The following is an 18,950-nucleotide window of genomic DNA, read 5'->3' on the forward strand; positions in this document are numbered from 1 at the left end:
TTCTTAATTTTTTTTTTATTCAAATCAACTCTGGACTTGCCCTTTACAGTTACAAGAGTGCTTCTTTTAATACCTGAGGGTTGATTGCGAGATTGAGACTCTTGCTAAATGGTTGCTTAGTAACAGCTGCGGCAGACCAATGACATCCAGAGAGACATAGTGTTTGCTTCTCATCCTGGGAGACCTGGGAGACAGAATAGGAGAGTGGGGAGGAGAGGTAGGGTAGGGTGGATGGGTATAAAGGCAGGAGGAGAAGGTAGGGGGAAGGGTGGGAGCAAAGAGGGAGGTGGAGAAGGGTATGGGGTGGGGAGGAGGAGGATGAAGAGAGTGATAAAAAAGAATGGAGTTGGAAGGGGACCAGAGAGGGAGGTGGGGGAGGGGATGGGGAGAAAGACAGGGGAGGGTGAGGAAAAATATATGAAAAAGAATAAAAAGGGAAAAGTTAATTGAATAAATGTAAAACACAGAAATCATGCACTACAAGAAGATGTAGACAAGAAAATGGAAATACAAGTCAAGATTAAGAAATGACAAAGAAAGAGACAAACCCGCCGACGGACAGAAGTCAAATACAAGAATATTACTCAGTTCCAGTCAAGATAATCTTGGAGTAGTTTCTTTAGTATTTATCCCATACATTTATTTTAGTGCTTTATAATATATTAATGGCATCACAGATATTTTCTTTAGGCAATGCACGCTACTCTTACAAACAAGTGGAGCGCATCTGGCAGTCTTGCCTACATTACTTACGCGATTCAATACAGCAGCAGTGCTGACTTTGACAACGACTTTAGAATAATCCTTCACAAAGAACACTATTCATATGATGATAAATTACTATGTTCATTAATCCTAAATGATATTCTGACCTTGATCGTGTGGCCGAAGACATGTGCAAGACAATCAGTGATATCTGATTACCCTTATGTCCATATTTTCATGAAATACATTAGGTCCATAAACTTTCAAAGTTATGATGGCAATTCAACAAATATCCCCAACACCGCTAAAGTTCATTGACCTTGGTCATGTGACCTGAAACTTAAGCAGAATAATCATTGGTGCTTCATTACTCTTATGTCCAAGTTTCATGAACTATTTTCCATAAAATTTAAGGGACCGTATCTAGGCCGGGGGGGGGCCTCAGAGGCCCCCCCCCTCAACGAATTGCGCGATATTTTCGCCGTGCGAAATTTTTTGACCGTGCCGCTCGCTGACTTTTTACTTTCAAGTCTTGCGCAACTTTTGAGCCCAATTTTGTGTCACCCGGATACATGGTTACGAAATTACACAACATTATGTAAGTGCATGTCAGACCAAAATTGCTCAAAAACGTGATTTCATGTGCAAAGTCAATGCAAATTGTGTTTTCAACCAAAATTCATAAATGTATGATTATTTTTTCTGGTCTAAATGTATTCATTTTATGCTTTTTATGATCACAGAAGAGTCCCCAACAAATTTCATTGAAAAAACAATGAAAAACAAAAGGTAAAAAAACAAAGAAATACATAAGAAATTGCAAAAAACAATATAATACATAAGAAAATGATTTGATATCACAATTTTTTTCATGTACACTTGCTAAGGACACCACAAAGAGTTTCTATACCAAAAATTAGTACATTTGGAGCTTTATTTAGGGAGTAAGAGGGAAAAGTATGATTTCGCATACTAATTACGCATAAATTAGCATAATCACTTAATAGCGATTCGCATGAAATAAATTACTATACAATCTTGTAGATTATGTCCCAGGCAACCCGTGTGCCAATTTTTGGCGCGATCGCGCGGTCGACGGCCGAGATCTTAGGGGGGGCCTGGGAGGCCCCCCCCCCCCCGGCCATAGGAACTCCCAAAATACCCCGGCCTAGATAGGGTTAAGAGTTATGACATTTAAAAAATTTAACCTTGGTTAAGATTTTGTTTTGATTCTCCTAACATAATAATAATAATACATGAGATTCGTAAAGCGCACATTTTCATATTGAAACATGTAGATGCTCAAGGCGCTGCAGAGTATAACAATCAACAAAAGCTAATTGACCCAAAATGACCTTTGACGTTGATCATGTGACCTGAAACTCACACAGGATGTTCAGTGCTACTTGATTACTCTTATGTCTCAATTCCATGAACCAGATCCATAAACTTTCAAAGTTATGATGGAAATCAACAAATACATGTACCCCCAACATTGACAAAGTTCATTAACCCGAAATGACCTTTGAATTAGGGTCATTGACCTGAAACTCAGAAAGGATGTTCAGTACGTGATAATTGATTACCCTTATGTCCAAGTTTGATGAACTATGTCCATATAGTTTCAAAGTTATGATGACATTTCAAAACCTTAACCTTAGATTAAGATTTTGATATTGATTCCCCCAACATGGTCGAAGTTCATACCCTAAATGGCCTTTGACTTTGGTCATGTGACCTCAAACTCTGTTCAGTAATGTACTTGATAACCATTATATCCAATTTTCATGAACTAGGCCCATATAGTTTCAAAGTTATGATGACATTTCAAAACCTTAAACTTAGATTAAGATTTTGATATTGATTCCCCCAACATGGTCGAAGTTCATACCCTAAATGGCCTTTGACTTTGGTCATGTGACCTCAAACTCTGTTCAGTAATGTACTTGATAACCATTATATCCAATTTTCATGAACTAGGCCCACAAACTTTCTATGTTATAATGACATTTTAAAAATTTAACCTTTCATTATTGATGTTGACGATGCTGCCGCCATCGGAAAAGCGGTGCCTATAGTCTCGTTCTGCTGTGCAGGAGAGACAAAAACTAACATGTGCTGATTTTGGATGTGAAAATGCGACACAATTTATATGTCATTCATGTATTCATGTAAACACCAACCCCTACATGTGCCTCAAACAGGAGGATTACAGACTCCCAAGATGACAGGTGTATGCAAGCTAATTAGAACAAGAAAAACAAAAAATATTTGCCGCAAAAAATTGACATCTTGCTAGGGCATTGTGCAAATTTGTCGAATAGGACCATGTTCATACACATTCCTACATGTATGTACCTCACCTACACACATGTACAAACCTTCTTATGAGTTAGTTGTAACTGTAATTAAGGATTGCGGGTACGTTCACACTTTTCCTACACATTGCCTGTACACCAACGCAGACTTGAAAAAAGAGGAAAATTCTTTAAGTTGTATTTGCACCATATAGGGCCAAAACCCTGACTGTACTAGACAAGTAACTTTGCGTGCCTGCATTTATACTGAATACTAAATACTCTCTTTTTATACTATATTTGCCTCAAATACACTGAAAAGGGTATAAAATTTGTTATGAAAAAAATATTTTGCACATGTGCACTACAAATTTGTGGAACCATGGCGATCACAATCTAGTTTTAATATTGTTCTTGCAATTTTTAAGAATCATTGCTATATGTGCTGCATGTGCGTGAATCCTGTCACAAAAGAGACCTTATCAGGATCATCCTATGTTATTTTTTCTCCTCTGTTATTTTTTCTCACTGTGTATGAACAAAAAGTAAATATTTAAGATTGGAACATGATCCATATTCGTCAGAACATTCCCTCAGGACCCTATCAGCACGGCAAATCTTTCCAAAGACGTGTAAACTTCTTCATCACCTCAGCATTGCAAAGGTGACTATGCCAATACTAATTCTAAGGAACCCTAGCCACAGAATGGAGGTACTGAACAAAGATTAATGATCACATCAGCCATTAGATACCAATGTGAAATTCAAATATTGATGTTTCTTATTGATCAGACAAAACAAAGTCTGCCCAATTCATCCGGTTAGAGTATACTTTTATTTCTAGAACAAACAGCCACGAGCCTGAGCAAACATGACCAATATGGCCTTTAACAATTGCAATGCAATTGTGCGGTTATGATTCACTTGAATAAAACTTCAATGATATCGGACTAATGCATATATATCTTTGAGAAGTCCTGGATATCATTATCATATTTGTATTTCGATAGTAAAATAAGATTTGCATGTATTGCTTTTCAGAGGTTTATAGTAATGAAACTTCCTCTAAAGAACAATCTGCAACATGTAATTATTGAAATACAATCATTACCAGTCTAATTATGAACTATGAAATCAACCATTGTTAAATTTCTTTCCTAACCTAAATTATGCTTATTAAGTGCAGCACTTGCATGAAAATGAAATTCCTTTCAAGGTATTAAAAAAAGTCAAAGCCATGTTAAATTTGTGTCTTTTAGCACAATCGACCTCAGTATCTTTTTACTTCAATCTTTCAATTTCTGTATACATAAAGCAGTGGACGTTCAGGGAAGCAACACAACCATAGGACTAACTTTCGTTGAGGAACCTATATTTTAGGACGAAATCCTGACCCCACTTGAAAAAATTCTTCTCTTAAATTTCTATATGATTAAGACTCCTTTAAATATTAAGTGAGGCATCTACCAATTGCAATTTGTTTCACCATGTCTGAAATCCATGGACAATGTTGCTCAGATTTGTTGCATCAAATCTGAAAGAGGCTTTTACAGGACACATTTGAGGGGCAAAGTCAGCAAAAGTAGTACTTAAAGCCATAATAACTTTTCCATCCGACTAGTCAATACCTTGAGTAATGCTGCATCTACGTCAGGTTCACTGAAGACCTCAGCGATATCATGGAGAGTGTAGGTATCATCATGAAGAACCCAATCACCGGTACCTTCCAGAGAATGTCCTCCGTAGGAGACATGCTTGTTGGCTGCAGGATGGGCTAAGAGACCTCGTAGCTCCTGAGACAGATGCTCTGATGTAGGATTGATGAGAACCACTATACCAAGATGGGCACCAGCATAACCAAAGGTGACATGGACTGAAAGGGGAAGTTAGAGAATAGAATATTAAAGTCAATGAATTAGTATCTTAATGACTTGATCACTCTTTATTGAATGCCATTCTACCTTAGAAAGGGTTGAAACTGATGGACTGTTAAATTAGCTGTAGGAACAAATATTTGATCCTCATACCTTACTAATCCTCTGCTAACTTTGCAAAGTTAAAAACTTCTGCCCAGGGTTCTGTTGCATAAAAGTTACTATTATGGTATTGGCTAGTATTGGCCATCTAATGGCAGCTACCATGGTAACAATGTTCATCAGCCAACCATGAAGTATTCCACTAGATGGCAAAATTACCATCAATAGCAACATTTATTAACAGAACCCAGGAGTCATATACCTAAAGCAATACACAGAAAATTGTATCAATCTGTCCGTTAAAAGAAATACCTGACAAAAATTTACGGCCAGGTGACTACTACAATCATTTCTTTTTTCTTTATGACTATCATAAACTACCAAGGAAATCTTGATGTCCAATGACTATCAAATTTTCCCACAAGTTTCATTGGACCATTCAATGGAGAAATCTAATATTCCAATAGGCCTTTTTAAAGATGAACCACTCATTTATCAAAGGCAACTTGCTATTTATATGAATTAGGATCTTGGCTTTCATTAATAATACACCAGGGGAACAGACTGTTAAAAGGACATAGTGTAAACAAATTCATTAATAATTTCAATGTTAATTCCATTCATGGATAACATACAATCCTTTATCTATGAAAAGACACAATGGTCATCTACCAGAGTGGAATGAAACCCATGGTCATTTGTCTGACAGCTACACGAATGAGCCTTTTCACCTCACTAATTGTCATCATACATTGCCCATGATTATTCAGTGTGGTAATGGATATTTGAAACACAAGGAAAGAACAAGATGACCCAGACAGACTTGAGTCTTCACGACCAATGTGGTTGAAGTTAACCCCATTAGCACATTCATGCCATGCTTTTAATGGTCGACCGTGAAGAATACTCTCATCCTATAAATAATTTTGCAAAGCCATCATGTAGCGGATTGCGTTCCCCTGTGATGTACACGTCTGTCTATCCCAGCTAGACAGTGGCTACTAAGTGGATACCCAGTACAACCTCATTAAGACCCCTTCCTGTGAAACATTTCAAAGAAAACAGGAATGTTTGGCTTTCCTGTTACAGTTCATTATCATCAAGCAACAAGGTAATTATGATTGCAGAAGAGCTGCCTCAACAGAGATCACAAGTTTTCTCTCCATTTGGCTCCAATTCAATGAAATGTTTTGAAGGATGTGCTCATTTGATATGATTTTTTTTTGTATTTGTCTATAATTAAATGATTAATGCCAAAGGCCATACATATTCCAGCATAAGATTAAGAACCTAATACAGAACTGTGCTGCAAATTCGAATAGGGCCAATTGGAATCACAAATGCAAGAGCTGAAATTACATGTCATTGGGATATTTACCCCTACACAAGAAGTAATCAAGGAAAATTTAGAAAATCTCACACTAATACAATCCTGTGATGGAGGGGGGGGGGGGGCTCAAATATATTTTGACGGGGGGGGGGGGGGGTGTGCCTTAAAAATATTTGAAATGAGGGTCAAAGGAACTGACTACAAGATGTAAAATACAGGGTCTTGGGAACTATGATCCATTAATGCAGAGGGGGAAAAAGGGATCTAGGGCACTGCATATTAATGTGCATATGCTATAAAGAGCGTGCGTAAATTTTGATGGGCCACTAACCCTGCCACAACTTGCCATCATCATGAATATTTGTTTACATCAAGGTAAAACTCATTTAACATCATTGACCAAATAGACCTGGAAAGTCGGAATGAAATCCAACATGCGGCAAATCAGAAAAAAAAAACCTGACAGAATAGTAGATAAGGTCTATGGATTGAAGTTCACTATATAACATTTTACATTCATTCCATCTTCACAAGGCCATGTCCATTACACTGAAATGTTAAACAGTTCAATATAAATTACCTTTACAGAAAGCTGAAAGCAATATGAAATAATTGGTTTGGGAGGACTGTCATTAACTTAATTCTACACTTTTAACGGAAAAGCGACTTGTTGCTCCTCTGTATTTACACGTATGTGATCACCATTAACATTTATATTGATATCTCCATGCCTTAAATATATGATGCATTTAACATCGTGATACAGTGTGCATTCCCACATGTTTCATTTCAAATATAATGAACAAAACTGAAACTAAAGAAAGCAATAAAGTACAACAGTGTCCAGTGACCAGATTTCAGAATTATTTATAATGATCATCAATTGGGGGAGATTAATCCAGATCTTTAACGATGGAGAAATACAGGTATATGTGCACAGGCGACGGAAATGGGGGTGGGTGGGTTTCAGCCCCAACTTTTTTTCCAAAACCGTGTGCAAAAATGTAAAAATGACCATCTGATTGTGATTTTTTGCATGGTGTCATTTAACCAAAGTAATAAATTGGTGATTGGAGCAGAATACAGAAAAAAGTGAATTTGTTCACAGTCCACGAACAGCTATACAGTGGTATCATCAAACATCTACATGTACATCTAGATACTTCCCTCACCTGACATCAAGTCTGCCCAGGTGGCCAGGTCCTCATTAACCTATATACCCATCCTCATTAGATCGGAAATGAAGGATGATGGGTGTAATCATGAGAGGTTAACAGATCAGACTATATAGAAGACAGTAATTATAAATTCCACTTCCACCTCTTGGTGAATGTACCGTTGGACTAATGATGCCATATCTACAAATTGATAATAGACCAAAATGATGATGATGATGATGTTGGTGGTGGTGGTGGTGGTGGTGGTGGTGGTGGTGATGATGATGATGATGATGATGATGATGATGATGATGATGCTGATTATGATGATAATAGTGACAATTAATGATGATGATGACGATGATGGTGACAATTATGGTGGTGATGATGATGGTGGTGGTGATGATGATGATGATGGTGGTGGTGATGATGATGATGATAATGGTGGTGGTGGTGGTAATAGTATCTACCTCATCTTCATCAACATTATCAATATCTCCATCATTATCAACATAGGTCATAGCCATCATCCTTTCTTCAGAAGTACTATAACCTGCGCATGCGTGAAACATGTAGCTCATTTGGTCTTGTGGGCTAAAGAACAAGTTGATGCACTCTGTAGGCAATAAACCTTTTAAAGTATTGAATACAATCTGCTCAAATGCAGAACTGACATCACCTCCACCCCACCCTCATCAATACCACATCCACATATTGGGAAAACTTTTGGATGACAAATACCTTAATTATTTACTTATTACTACCCGTTGATTGTGTCATGTAAACATTCACAAAATCAAAATCAAGCATACCAAACCATGCTTCAAAGTTGTCTCTATCTGGAATATATATCATTTCCAAATTATAGTATACTAAGCAAGCACATTCATGTAAAACTGGTATGAAAAAATATATTTATCTACTTTCTGTGGGTAAAACTAGATCATCATCCATAAAATAGATTTGCTATACATATTTACACAACCCCCTTATCACGGACATATGATATCAAATTCACCAATGAACTCGAATCATGTTTCATTTTCAGATCTAGGCCTTCATTGTGATGAATAAAGCCCCCCTTTCTCCAATTTTGCCGCCTGTTTTCTGTTCAATTCTAGAGATATATTGCATTCTCAAAATAAGTAATTGCGGCAGTGACAATGAAGTAATGCATTTAGAAAACTTTTTTTTACTGATTTCCTGATTTCAGAAAATGAGTGGAAGCAAAACGGACTCGCCAAATACTCAGATTTTTCTCCCCTTTTTTGTCCAACATTGTTTAAGTTTCTTTAAAGTAGAAATATATTGAAAATCGTAAAAATGGAGAATCGTATATCACAATAAAGGAGAAAATAAGGAGAACACGATGGTGTACATCATTTATAATGGGGACCGATGAAACTCAGTTAATTTATAGTTTAAAGTTCTCTCTCTGAATGCTTCGAACACGCAGAATTACGTCCGCGAAATTGGGGATTTTTTCTGACGTCACTGTCTGTACGAGAGGCGTGATTGGCTCTCCCACGTGAAGCTCCACTTGCATGCAAAACCTGTTGCAAGGGTACATTTTCTCCACATTGTCACTGAATACTTCGATCCCGAAATGAAAGAAAACCCAGAATTTTATCTAGATTTGGATTTTCAAATTGATGATTTTGAGATGAAGAGAATGATGATGAAGTGAACAACACAGTGACGTAGTTGGAGGTAAATTGGGGAAATTACGCCGATGATGATGATGAAAATTCAACTTGCAACACGATCACAAGTGAAGTCATGTACATGCCGATTCGCTATACCAATTCATGCTGCTGGAAGTACTAGCTACACCGCGCGGGCCAAATTGAATTCATGCTGAACATGAATAACCACATCCAGACAGAGTCTATCATAAGAAGGAAAATAATGATATAACTGTACTTACAAACAAGTGAATAATCCGAACCTGAAGGCAAATCAACTCAACGAATAGTAGCAGACGATATGGCATATGCACTGACGATAAACTTCATGTGGCTGGGATAGATTGTCACTCGTTCTGTTAGATGTAACTTTTCTCATTAATTTGACAAAATTACGAAACTCGGGGAATTATTTATCTATATAAAAATATAGTAACATCTCTTATCATTTTTTGAATTACGATAAAACCTGTTTTGAAGGAAAACATCGAGGTAAATTAAAATTAGATGTAAAAGATCATCCCATCGTGCGTAACATTATGTGATCGTAAACAAACCATCACAACAACACATGCCGTATTGTTAATAGCTCCATGCTGAGACTGAGAGAATAGATCTATGCACGTGTTGCACAGCTCTCAATCAGCAAGGCGAGCAAGGAAGGAATACGTGCATGTTTGAGATGGTTTGTTTGCAATGACCGTACATACAAGCTACGCATGTTGGGGATGATCTTTTACATGTAATTTTAGTTTACCTCAACGATTCCCTTCAAAACAGGTTTTATCGGAATACAAAAAAATAATGAGAGATGTTACTATATTTTTTATATATAAATAATTCCCGAGTTTCGTAATTTTGTCAAATTAATGAGTTACAAATTACATCTAACAGAACGAGTGACAATCTATCCCAGTCACATGAAGTTTATCGTTCGTGCATATCGTCTGATGCTATTCGTTGTGTTGATTTGCCTTCAGGTTCGGATTATTCACTTGTTTGTAAGTACAGTTATATCACTATTTTCCTTCTTATGATAGACTCTGTCTGGATCGATGTGGTTATTCATTTTCATGGATTTAATTTGGCCCGCGCGGTGTAGCTAGCACTTATAGCAGAAGCTGCATGAGTTGGTAGCGAATCGGCATGTACATGACGTGATCGTCAGGCAAGTTGAATTTTCATCATCATCATCATCGGCATAGTTCCCCCAATTTACCTCCAACTACGTCACTGTGTTGTTCACTTCATCATCATTCTCTTCATCTTTAAAATCATCAATTTGAAAATCCAAATCTAGATAAAATTCTGGGTTTTCTTTCATTTCGTGATAGAAGTATTCAGTGACAGTGTGGAGAAATCGTACCCACGCAACAGGTTTTGCATGCAAGTGGAGCTTCACGTGGGAGAGCCAATCACGCCTCTCGTACAGACAGTGACGTCATCAAATTCCAGTCAATTCAGAGACCGATGCGAGGCATATTTCGGAGGGGCATTTTAGCGTTTTTTAATCGGCGATTTTCACCTTTTTGTATTATTTTCGATATTTTTGAATGACCCACTGATAATCCCCACATCATTACCTTTCCATTGATATATAATAAGACCACATTTATAATCAATATATTTCTCCTTTAATTTGTGTTGTATTATTCATATACATTCATACTAGGAATTTGAAAGATACACAGCAAATAAAAGCATGTCCAACCATCCTCGTGTTGTGGTGTGTATGCTGCTAAAGATGTGAACAGCCTTTCTATCTCACTCTCCGACTATCATGATAATCGTCAAACAAGCCACAGCCATCTCATTAAGCCACATCACACATTCTCACATCCAAATGTTCAATGCCATTACAGCACAACACCGTCTAATGGAACTTTATACACAGCATTCATGAAGTGTAAGGCAATGCACATGAATGTATGTGCAGGGGGAACATAATGCAAGGCTTTAGTGCGAGTCCAGACATATACCAGCTTTTTTTCATACAGACGATGAGGACCATTATATTAAATTTAAAATCAAAGTTCAATTGCAATTCACATCTGAAAATGTGTTGAGAAGCGTAGGCAGTGGCAAAGACACTGCACTTTTTTTTCTCATGACCCTCCCCTCCACTGGCAAGGGAAAGGCATAGAATGAACTGATGGTGAACTTGATATAATCATGTTATAGTTTGTGAGAAGATGATACCATATAAATGGGCATGTTATACACATCAGCATTATTTTCTATTCACTGATCATATTGATAATAGAAAAGGGTAAAACCGAACGAGGGCATGGCCCATCTTTGACACCACAAAGGAGAGTCAAATGAATATGACTATGAGCCAATCATAAGCCTTTGTTTTCATTATTCTGATGAGTAGAAAGGGTAATACACATAATGATGCAGACTGCAGAACTTTGATAATGATGGTGATGACCATGGTTGAGACAAAAATGGTGATGATGATAAAATGGACGTGGTGGTGATGAAGATGACGAATACAAGGGCATAGAAGGGTGAGTATATAGAGGATGCACCCCCCCCCCTCCAGTAGTAGGAAGGTGGAAAATACCAGAAATTGCAATGAAATTCTCATATTATCGTTATTAATATACTTATATACATTAAACAAAAAGATCATGATTTTAGAAAAGTCAAATTTCTCTATAAATTTAGCTTGCCTAGAACACTCACTCTCAATGTTTTGTTGTTGTTTTTTTATTGCATAGTACAGAAACCACAGAATTAAAAAAGAATAACTGGAAAAAAACAATGTCACTTCTGCAGCAAAAATACTTGAGCATATTAAAACAAAAGGTATTTTCTCAAAACAAGTAGAAGACCCAGATAACCAAATGAAAGAGAATTGTATTTATTAGCACAAGGTCAGACATGCTTGAGTGACAGGGTTGCGCATTCCTCCCTTTATCACATCAGTCAATTGGATTGCAAGTGACATCTTCTTTTATGCCTGTCACGGATGCTCAGTCAAGCAAGAAATGCATACAGATCAATGAAATACCACAGTTATGATTCATAGATTTGGATGCAATCAGAAAACCCCCAGGTGCTTCACATCTGGCAGCTGCCTCAGAACAAAACAGAACAAAAATATGTTGAAAGCTACACATTTCATTTTCTCCAAGCAGAGATGTATTATGGAATGAGTGTAAAAATCAATATGGTTTAATATATTGTTTCATTTTAGTGGAAGCATACACATGGGTTTCCTTTGTTTAAAGGTTTATCATCCATGTTTCTCTTTTATTTATTCATTTTTTATTGAAGTTTTATTAGTACATACATTCAATCACATACAATCACAATATTTACCAGTAATTAAAAATTATTTGAAAATGTTAAAAAATAATAGATATCACATTTTTTTTGGGGGGTGGGGGCAGGTATTGTACTCCCATACAATACAATCGTTTGCTTTGATTCTTACATAATGTTCCTCTTGAGTTTGCTATCAACAATGAATTATGACAAGTATGAAATCTTTTTCTAATGGCATAGGCCCTAATGTCATGAAATTATTAGGCTCCTATCTATTTCCTCAACAATAAATAGCTTCATAATTCAAATGTTCTCTTCTCTTTATTAAAAATATATGCCTAACTTTAAACATGAGTTCATTTCAACAAAGGGCTTAAACATGAGTTTATTTCAACAAGAATATGACTTCACTGCACTGATCAAATTAAATTAAGTTTTATTTGTTTAAAAAAATCTCTAGCTATTTTTGCCAAACCTAAAATTGCGGAGCAAAGAGCGCTCATGCAAGCATGCATGACTGACAAAATATCCATGTTCCATATTACCCAAGTTCATTCTCTTTTATTTGTGATGTCACGAATTGGAAGGGGTTAGGCTCATGATAATATTGATTGTTTTCTATCAAAATACTGCACAGAATGTGATTGATAATACATACATGTAGGACCTAGGGGGCCCACATGTACTTCTACTCTGTCACACAATAGCATAAAATCATGGAACATCATTGTCAAGCTCATAGAGCTTAAGATGCTCCAATCATGTATACATAATATAAATGATTATACTAATATGAATATCATGTAATGTGAAAATGATGTATATATATATGAATAAAATCAATCAATATATATATATACACGTGTACATATCTTGCCATGTAGGAGCAAGTGAATAGCATCGAGATTCATACTGTCCATAGTCATAGATCGTAAAGGGGTTTAATTATTTCAATTAATCTTATCAAGATGGATGATCGAAGTGAGGCCACATAATTGCCATTCATGTAACCACGCTCATTTCACTCTCCAATATGCTGCACACAGTAACCATGGATCCTATTAGAACTGAAAGCACTTTTGTTTCCACGCAAATTGCAGTGATGGGAACGTTAAACCAGACAGAAGCCATGAATCTAATTGAGTCGTTGTCTGCCCTTCTCGCCCGATGCAATGCTTTAAAGATGAACCTTGGTTCTGGTAATGGGGTTGAATAGTGGAGACTCATGTCCTGGAATAAGTACTCAAAGGTGACTCAGATTATTTTTTTCTTGATATACCAAAGAACTCTGATTTAGGAATCATCGAAATGATAAGGAATTGACAATGTGTAGTTTGCAGAGAGTCAAAAGCACAGATGGATATATGATGTTCAGACTTAATACTACAACTGTATCAGCTTTTTATCATACTGAAATTGGAGGGCAATTAAACAAACCTATAGATGCATTTGACCTATAAAATATTCTATATGATTATAGAAAATAAAATGGAGAAGTTCTACTTCAGAGCTCACGACAAACATTGTTTTCATCTATTTTTTTGTCCACACAGCGTTTCCCTTTAAAGCAAGCATGCACTGTTCTTGGTCTATATTCAGCAGTGATGTCATACGTACAGCTTCAGACAGAGAGAGAAGCCATATGCTAAGCATATACATATATGTTGGTAGCCTTTCATCTAGGCTGAGGCTGCAGTCATTGTCTTTGCTGTTAAGCTGAACGCAAGCCGGGGGGGGGGGGGTACTCGACGCAAAAAGCGGTAGGGGTGTGCTGCAGGCGAGACAAAAAACGGGGGCCTTGGAGCGGGCTTATTGTAAAAAGGAGGGTCCTAAGAACAGGCTTCGGAACTACAAATGTTTGTGAAAACGGGGGTCCTTAGAACGGATGTTCCAGTGTGTGAGTGCGTATGCATCCCTATGGAACGGGCATGCGTGCATGATGCAGCTAGCCCGGCGGCGGCCGCCGGGTCCACTCGCGCAGAGGCGATGGTCGTGTGACCTGAAACTTGCAAAGGATGTTCAAGGATACTTATGGCCAAGTTTCATGGACTAGATCCAATGTCAAAGTTATGATGACAATTCCTCAAATAACCCAAACATGACCAAAATTCATTGACCCTAAATGACCTCTGACCTTGGTCATGTGACCTGAAACTGAGGCAGGATGTTCAGAAATACTAGATTACTCTTGTGTCCAAGTTTCCATGAACTACATGTAGGTCCATATACTTTTTAAGTTATAATGACATTTCAAAAACTTAACCTTGGTTTAGATTTCAATGTTGACACCACCGCCATCGTCTTCCGAAAAGCGGCGCCTCTGTTCTCTCTCTGCTATGAAAAACTGGGTATCTACTGTACTTTGACAGTATATTCTAATTTGGCTATAGACCTGCCTATTTAATCTGGGCCTACGTGCAGGCCTATGTTACCATAACGGGATGTTTACGCCCTGTTCCTTTCCTTGGATATCCCATCATTGTTTTAATCAAACAACATCCCCAATGCAAAAAAAAAAAAAACTCAACCAGAAACTGCATGTGTTGCATTTACAGCCCTGATCTTGTTTGAATAAAATGTATATAGGGTGAAAATCAATTTGGGATTCATTTCACACAACACTGGCGAAGCATTTTATACAGGAGGGAAAAATGGTAATAGATTCATGAAAATATCGCACACGTATGCTTGGAATGCCAGGATTCACTGGCACATTTCAAAGATAAATAAATATAACTTTCATGCATGCGCAATTAAAGGTACAGTGTAGACTGAGTGAGGTACATGTACACAAAATGAATATTTTTCTGTTCCTGAGTGCGTATATATGTATTCAATGCAAAATTGAATATTAATTCAATATTGACCAAGCACCATTTTAACAATACTGAATGTCATTACAGTTTTGATATTTAATGTAATTGTGAAAAATGAAAAATTGACAATTCAACAAACTGGTATTGAAGTAAAATACATGGACCTCTCGAGCCCCCAGCCCTCATCCGTCCCCCCAGGATACCAACGGAATAACTGCCAATCAACATCAACACCTAGGCTACCAGTAGGCCCTATTTCAACGTGGGAGTTCTATTCACATTACCGTGGTGACCAAGTACCAATTGAAATATTACTTCTGTAATATGGCTTTCACAGCTGATGTCAAGTTCATTCACTATCTATAGAGCAGCCCACCCCCCCCCCATGGAAATGGGTCAACTCTGCCCAGTATATTAATAATAAAAAAGGTTCTGTATATTAAAGGTATTATTTAACTTTGTGAGCAGCCGATTTAAAAAATTCTCAAACCAAGATGAAACATGTGTACAAGTGCATGTATTAGAACTAATAAACCCTGAAAACAACCATTATTGAGAATGAAAAGCTAAAACTAAGGGGCAAACCCCGATTTTGTAAATAGGCGTCTTATAGACACCTAAATAGTACACATAAGTGTAAGGGATGAAATTAAGATGGTGTTTCCGGTCACTTTATATTTCAATTTTTGAAGCACTTAATAATCATTTTCGAACGCAATTTTTTCTGGGCTTCATTTTTGGAACATATCACAGACACAAGTGACAAGTGTGACCTTCTAGCTCAGATTTTTTAAAAGTCAAACCAATGTTAACCAATCACTTTAATAGCTGAGTGTATAAGTGACAAAATGCAAATTATAACTGAGAAGTCATTCAGTCCTCTTCCCTGCACAAAATGTATTATACTTTGGGCCGACATTTGCACATTGTATGTTCGCCTATTGAAGATGCAGGTGGATCAAAATATTGTTCATCTACATGTATGTAAATGTTATAATGTGTAAAACAGAGGACTCATCTTCAGTTTATTTAATATCTTATCTTATCCTAGGAACAGATTGTTATCCAAACCAACATACATGAACAGCTATATCAAACTTCATGACACTGAAACTAGTGGGCAGCCATACCAAAGGGTTTCGAACAAGAAACATACATGTATTACATGTCCAGGAGAATATACACAAGGGATTAATCAAAGTGTCATATATCGTACATACATGTACGTGTGTTTCTATGTTCATTCTGTGAGGAATAAATTAAGCCCCATTTGTTATTTCGTTACCATAAAAACAGCTCCCAAACCAGACTAGACTATATGGTTGGCATGTATGATAAGGAGATGTGGAACATCGACACACAATTCAGGCTCAAGCCATCCATGTGTATGGGATAGATAGACAAGAAAATACTGCACAGACTACCAACTTTTATCGGTAAAATGACAAGATAGGCCCTTCTGCTTCTCAACTGAGGATGAAAGGAGTATCTCAGGGTTAGAATGTGACCTTTGTGTGGTCACATCTTCATTGGTTATCCATCAGTACTAGTCACTATGAAACACATACAGACAACATGGCATCTTCATTGATTCCTTGACCTATAACCTTATTATAACTGACTGCCATTCATGTGTGGTCAGAAGAAGCTTATTAGATTCATCAGATGCACCCAAACAGGTTTATTTTGTGAAAGAAGTCTCACCATCCTCACTGACTCTTCTCATTTTCCCTTTTCTTTTCTTATAACAGTTTTCCTTTCTATCTGTTTATCACTTCATGGGAGAAAAAAACACACTCTAAATGACCACATGAGTGTCCTGGGAGGAAACACATTCAACGTTTTGCAGACTGAGATAAACTTCCACTCCGATTTTGCAATTTGGTAATTGGGAAAGGGAATCTGAGAGGAAAAGGGAGGGTCAAAGGAAAGGATCAAAATGGGAGGTGAGAAGGGGGTAGGTAACAGGAGAGGAAGGGTGTGTGGGAAGGGATCTCGGGGGATTAAAGCCTCATTCTGCTATCTAAAGTAGATAGGAAGATATTACAATAATTAACAGATATTGGAGATTAATCTGATGTTAAAATGTAAATACTAGTACCGTTTTTGGAAGGTTTCTAAATGATCAGTTAAAAAAATTTCAGGATTAGACATTTATTATATCCTCTTGAGAAAAATTATAATAAAAAAAATCTGTTTGCATTTTTTTGTTGTTTTTCTTTACTGAACTTTCATCATTCTACATCCCAATAGAACCATACACGAAGGCCAATAAAAAGCTAAAAATGCACTTTGGTTGAATTAGGATGGTCTGAAAGCCAATAAAGTCTGTGTCTTTGTGAGTGGATCCATTCAACGGTCCAGATGAAAAATTATAGAATCTCTGGAAAGAAGTTGATTTTTATCCCCCAAAATTGTCCTTCTGACCAAGTCCCATTTGGTAATACCACACATAGAATACATAAGTAATGTAAAATCCACTGCATTGTTCTTCCAGTATTAAACTGCAATGGATGAAAATATTTGGCTACAAACCTAGTCCAGTCTTGATTGGACTGGCCTCTGCTACAGACTTGAGAACATCATTGTAATCTACTGCATCACCATCTATATTCCAGTTCTTCAGACCTGTATGGTAAATAAAATATATAAAAGTTAATGAGTAAATATCGCAATTCATACATATAATAGCTCACTTCACCTACTAACTAAAGAATAGATACATGTTGTCTTGAACTTTGGCCTTCATGAGAATATACCACCATTCAATTTGAAGTATCATGGAAATCGACTGGCTTAATAAAGTATTATATCATTGGGGAATATTGAAAGAAATATTAAAATTATATCCCCGTAGTGAATGTGGAATTAAATCTTAGACGCCATTCTTATTCCACTCTCTAAAACTAGTTTACTGGAAATCGGTTCAGGAAACCAGTTTGGAAGATTGTTTTGCTAGCATTCCCATTTGATCAGACAAAAGTGATTTTAAAAACCACTTCACGTAAAGTGGTTTTGTTGCTATGGGAACACTCTCAGTGGGGCGACATGTTTCATGCGAAACAGGCATTCCACATACATACAGTGTGTGGAGAAGCACGCTCGAAAACTGATTGCTTCCAGAAGAACAGTTGTGTCCTCACTTACGCTAAAACCAGTTTTACGAGGCAAAGCGATCATCAAAACTACATCGCGAGGTGGTTTTCTGAACCGGTTCGGAAGATCGCTTCCAAGACTGCTTTGACCATTCTCACTAAACTAGTTTTAGGATGGTAGTGAGAACGGTGTCTTGGTTTAACTTTCACAGCCTGGAGAATTTGAAAAACAAAGGCCCATGTCATTCCATTTCAAATACAATTTTGTTCTCTTTCTCTCAGCCCCTCCTACACTCTGTGATTTCCCTTTAATAATGTTAACAAAGATCTTATCTCTGTAGTCTGTACAATTGATTCATCTTCAAGAACATTCCCATTTATTTGCATCTTTTAACCCTGTCAGCAGAACGCTTCAAATGGCCTTGAACTCATCAGCTCGGTGCACAGGAAGTGATATCCCAGATGCCCTAGCTTTCACATGTTTACTCATTTAAACACGCCTTGGAATCAGGGGGTGCCAATCTTCACCCTCTCCTATCACTTCTTTAAGTTTGAGGGCTACTCCTGTCACATGCGGATTGTTCAACCATGTGCTCATTCTTTTTACACAACA

The 18,950-nt window shown here is 37.1% G+C and overlaps 1 protein-coding gene across 1 annotated transcript in view; it reads right to left on the reverse strand.

Annotated features, from left to right (window-relative positions):
- LOC121415652 (microtubule-associated protein 1B-like) overlaps positions 1–18,102 on the reverse strand; it is a 31,059-nt gene extending 12,957 nt beyond the window's left edge. The window contains exons 1-3 of the mRNA XM_041608941.1: positions 17,778–18,102; positions 4,631–4,875; positions 74–184 (exon numbers count right to left, since the gene is read on the reverse strand). Of these exons, the coding sequence (XP_041464875.1) occupies positions 74–184; positions 4,631–4,875; positions 17,778–17,922 (501 nt within the window). The 5' untranslated portion in view covers positions 17,923–18,102. The remainder of the gene's footprint in view (positions 1–73; positions 185–4,630; positions 4,876–17,777) is intronic.
- Between the last annotated feature and the right edge of the window lie 848 nt (positions 18,103–18,950).

This window comes from Lytechinus variegatus, chromosome 5 (genome assembly GCF_018143015.1).
Source record: "Lytechinus variegatus isolate NC3 chromosome 5, Lvar_3.0, whole genome shotgun sequence".
Lineage (NCBI taxonomy): Eukaryota > Metazoa > Echinodermata > Echinoidea > Temnopleuroida > Toxopneustidae > Lytechinus > Lytechinus variegatus.